The 3,525-nt window shown below is 47.0% G+C and overlaps 1 protein-coding gene across 1 annotated transcript; it reads left to right on the top strand.

The window, feature by feature from the left end:
• The first annotated feature begins 388 nt into the window (after nucleotides 1–388).
• On the top strand, nucleotides 389–3,233 carry tmem74 (transmembrane protein 74). The gene is made up of 2 exons (XM_074683983.1): nucleotides 389–592; nucleotides 1,236–3,233. The coding sequence occupies exon 2, from the start codon at nucleotides 1,303–1,305 to the stop codon at nucleotides 2,137–2,139; it is 837 nt and encodes a 278-aa protein (XP_074540084.1). The 5' UTR covers nucleotides 389–592; nucleotides 1,236–1,302; the 3' UTR covers nucleotides 2,140–3,233.
• Nucleotides 3,234–3,525: the final 292 nt, after the last annotated feature.

The following is a 3,525-nucleotide window of genomic DNA, read 5'->3' on the forward strand; positions in this document are numbered from 1 at the left end:
AATTGTTTTTATTATGACTCTTACTATGAGTTTATTACCCTGGATGACCCCTGTAGGAGTTTAAAATGTGAAGCTAGTGTTAAGTTTTGATTTTTTTTTCTGCTGATCCAGACTATGACTATTTATGTCATCAGTTCTTGGTTGGATTTTTTATCTCATTTTCAACTGATTACTGACATTTCCGAGATATCAAATTCCCCCCATTTTCCCCCGGAATGTGCAATGCCAGTAAAATTTGATAGCCATGTCCAAGGGATCGCCCTTAGTCGTTCAGAACCTCCTTCCGTGTGTGTGTGTGTGTGAGAGAGAGAGTGTGTGTGTTGACTGGGGATGATCTCAATCGGCTCACAGATAGCGGCGCTCCTTTCAGCGCCACTGCTCGGGCAGCTGATGCTCTGTGTGTGGGAGGGACTAACGGAGAGCTCCCCTCAGTGCAGCCTGCCGCTACAGCAAGCAGCGAGCAGAGACAGGGAGAGAGGAGCTATTCAGAACATATTCAATGCTAAGGCTTCTTATCTGTCCTCGTTATGTGCCCTTACCCGCTGCAGTGTCTTTAAAGAGGAGAAGGCGGAGGGGATGCTGAAGTAGCGCGGTGAGTGTGTTTCTTTAACGTGTGTATCCGAGGAGGATTTTTTGGGCAGGGATTAGAAAAAAATAAAAGCGGATTGTGTGCATGACTGGTCCACCCTTATGCAGAGCAGCATCTCACATCTTCCGCTGAATTCAAAGTGTGCAGCCGTATTACGAAATCTGCCTGAGAGCACTGAAGATGCGTTTTATGCATTAACCGGCTTTAGTGTGACATTGTTTCCTGATGGATTTACTCGGAAGTAAACCAAATGAGTTATTTCTGCAAATGTGTGGATTTGTTTTAGAAACATTGTTCTTACTGTCTCTATTTAACACGCTGAGTCCATATAGAACAGAACCAGAATAGCTCACCATCGGTTTATACGTGGATTGTTTCCCTAATTGGATACTGAGGTATTTGGCTAATCACAGCCCCTGTAAGCGCCTTTCAACAAAGGTCCGCGTGTTTTCTTAAACATTTGGATCAACTTTAAAGTGATCTGGAGATGGATACAGCCCAACTTCAAGACTCCAAATTACGCACGAGTTTTTGCGCATTGTGATCTCAGTTGTGCGCGCTTCATTATGAAGATAATCCAAAAAAAGGAACACTTAATTTAGAGCTGGTGTGTATGTGTGTGTGTGTGTGTGTGCGATCTTATTAGGGATGCAGTGGAGTGAAAACGTCGTGGGAGGAAGGCTCAGAGTGAACCAGCCGGGGGTGAAACACGAATGGCTTCTCCGGAGCTGCTTCCTGCTGATGAGGGAGGCACACAGCCTGACCACACTGACGCCCTTGACCGGGTTTCAGGCGCGCTTCCAGCCAAGTCGGGTGGATCAACAGGAGGAGCGCCACGAGGGGAGGGCTACTGTAACCCGGCCCGCAGCTGCCATGACCATTCAGCACCAAGGACGGCGCCGCGCAAGGGGGCCGCGGAGGTTAAACTCGGTCCCTTCGGAGGGGAGAAAGTCCGGGTTTGTTGCGATGAGGAATTAGAGACATCATTCACCTACATTGATGAGAATGTAAACTTGAGACTGGCAAGCCCGGAAACTAGTTGTAAAAGTTCTCACAGACCAGTGCGCAATGGCGAGCCTTGTTCAGAGACTTTCCCGGAGATTTCTTTCATGTCTGAGGATGATCTTTCCTTCGGGGAGGGCTCAGGGACTTCTATAGACTACGGCTTTATCAGTGCAGTCACGTTCTTAGTCACTGGGATCTCCTTGGTGATCATCTCCTACGCTGTGCCTCGAGATGTGGTGGTGGATCGTGACAGTGTGTCAGCGAGGGAGATGGAGAGGCTGGAGATGGAGAGCGCACGGATAGGTGCCCACCTGGATCGGTGCGTCATAGCGGGACTGTGTCTGCTCACGCTGGGCGGCGTGGTGCTCTCCACGCTGCTGATGATCTCCATGTGGAAGGGGGAGATGTACAGGAGAAAGGTTGTGGCTTATACAAAGCGTTCAGCCAAACAGTATGGCTCCATCAGCCTAAAAACCAGATCCAGCCCGAGCCACTCTTCTGCGCACTTGTCCCTTGAGGGTGAAATGGAGGAAACTTTGGCCTGAAATGCTGCTTTGCTTATGAACCTATTTTGTATAACCGAGGAATTAATGCCATTCACAAACACTCACACTCTCTAACATGTTGTAGCTGAAAACAGGATTCTTACATTCATGTACAACTTTGTCTCAAACTGTAGAAACAGCTCAATGACCTGATCATATTTCCACATGGCGGACTGAAAGGACGTGGAAAGCACTCAAATGCAAAGTGAGCAGTAGCCATGAAACATTTTGTGGTATCAGATTGTTCCCAGATGATTTCAAACCATTAAAATGGCAAGAATGTTGAGAACTCTGTGTCACAACACTCAATCACATTTTTGTACCCAGGATTCAGCCTCTGAGAGCTTCCATTTATTATAAAGGTTATTCATATTTAATGGGAATGTTTCCAAGGGGGAAACTGTGCACAGACACAGTAAAGGAAGAGAGGAGTGTGTGTGTGTGTCCCAAGAGCAGCAGGGTGGAAGTAAAGCAGGATGTAAAGATGTCCCTGCCCGCTGTGGTGCAGGGGGAATCAGCTCAGTGGTCCACATGTTAATATCCAGTGACAGTCCCTCTCTGGTGCAGTGCTGAGGTAAGCCAGTAAACCCAGCCTCGTGCATCTGAGCCAAAGCCCCACGTCGGTTTGATGGTAGTGAGCAATTTGAGTGCAGCCGACAGCCCTGACACTGTGCACCCTCCTCTGCTCTCCCATGATCCCCTCTGCCCTCCACACCTTCTCTCTGCCACAGGAGGCTTTCTTTCTCCTGCAGTTTGTCAGTGCTCTCCTTTATGCTGAAAACTCACTGTAAGCATATGAAACAGGTCCAGGAAGACTACAGCCAAGTGCCTGTGACATTGCAAGTCAGATGAGCCTCTTTTTTTTTACCACTTGCCTTTCATTTTCTCTTTCTCTCTATGTGAGGATGGACTTAAGAACACCTAATCGCACATGAAAGAGTTGCCCTACTTCAAAACCTTAAGCCTTCACCATACTTCAAAGAGCTAATTACACCCTCAAAGTGAGGTATGAGTCTTTTTTAAAGGGTTATTTTTGATGTAATCATAGAGATTGGCTGACTAAAGCATCACAGATGACACCGAAAGCTTTGAATAAAGGGTTTATCATGTGCCGACTCGCTGGAAATGTTAATGCCTGAGTGTCCGGGTGAGTCAAAGACCAGCTTCCTTTTCGCAGTTTAAGAAGATTTCAGTTTCTCTTTGAGCTCACTCCATTTGAAAGCAGCCTCCTTTCTCTCCCTGGTGGTTGTTAATGCTTTGCAGAAGAGAGTAAAGAATGCCAGGCAATTATGTAGGTATGCTCAGTACAATGTAAGGCTCATAAATCATGCATGAGCCACAGAAATTCCTTTAATCTGCATATTTTCATACCCACAGCCAGGCAAG

The sequence above is a fragment of the Halichoeres trimaculatus genome, unplaced genomic scaffold, assembly GCF_033239565.1.
Source record: "Halichoeres trimaculatus isolate MK-OKI-2021-1 unplaced genomic scaffold, fHalTri1.1 fHalTri1_scaffold_12, whole genome shotgun sequence".
NCBI lineage: Eukaryota > Metazoa > Chordata > Actinopteri > Labriformes > Labridae > Halichoeres > Halichoeres trimaculatus.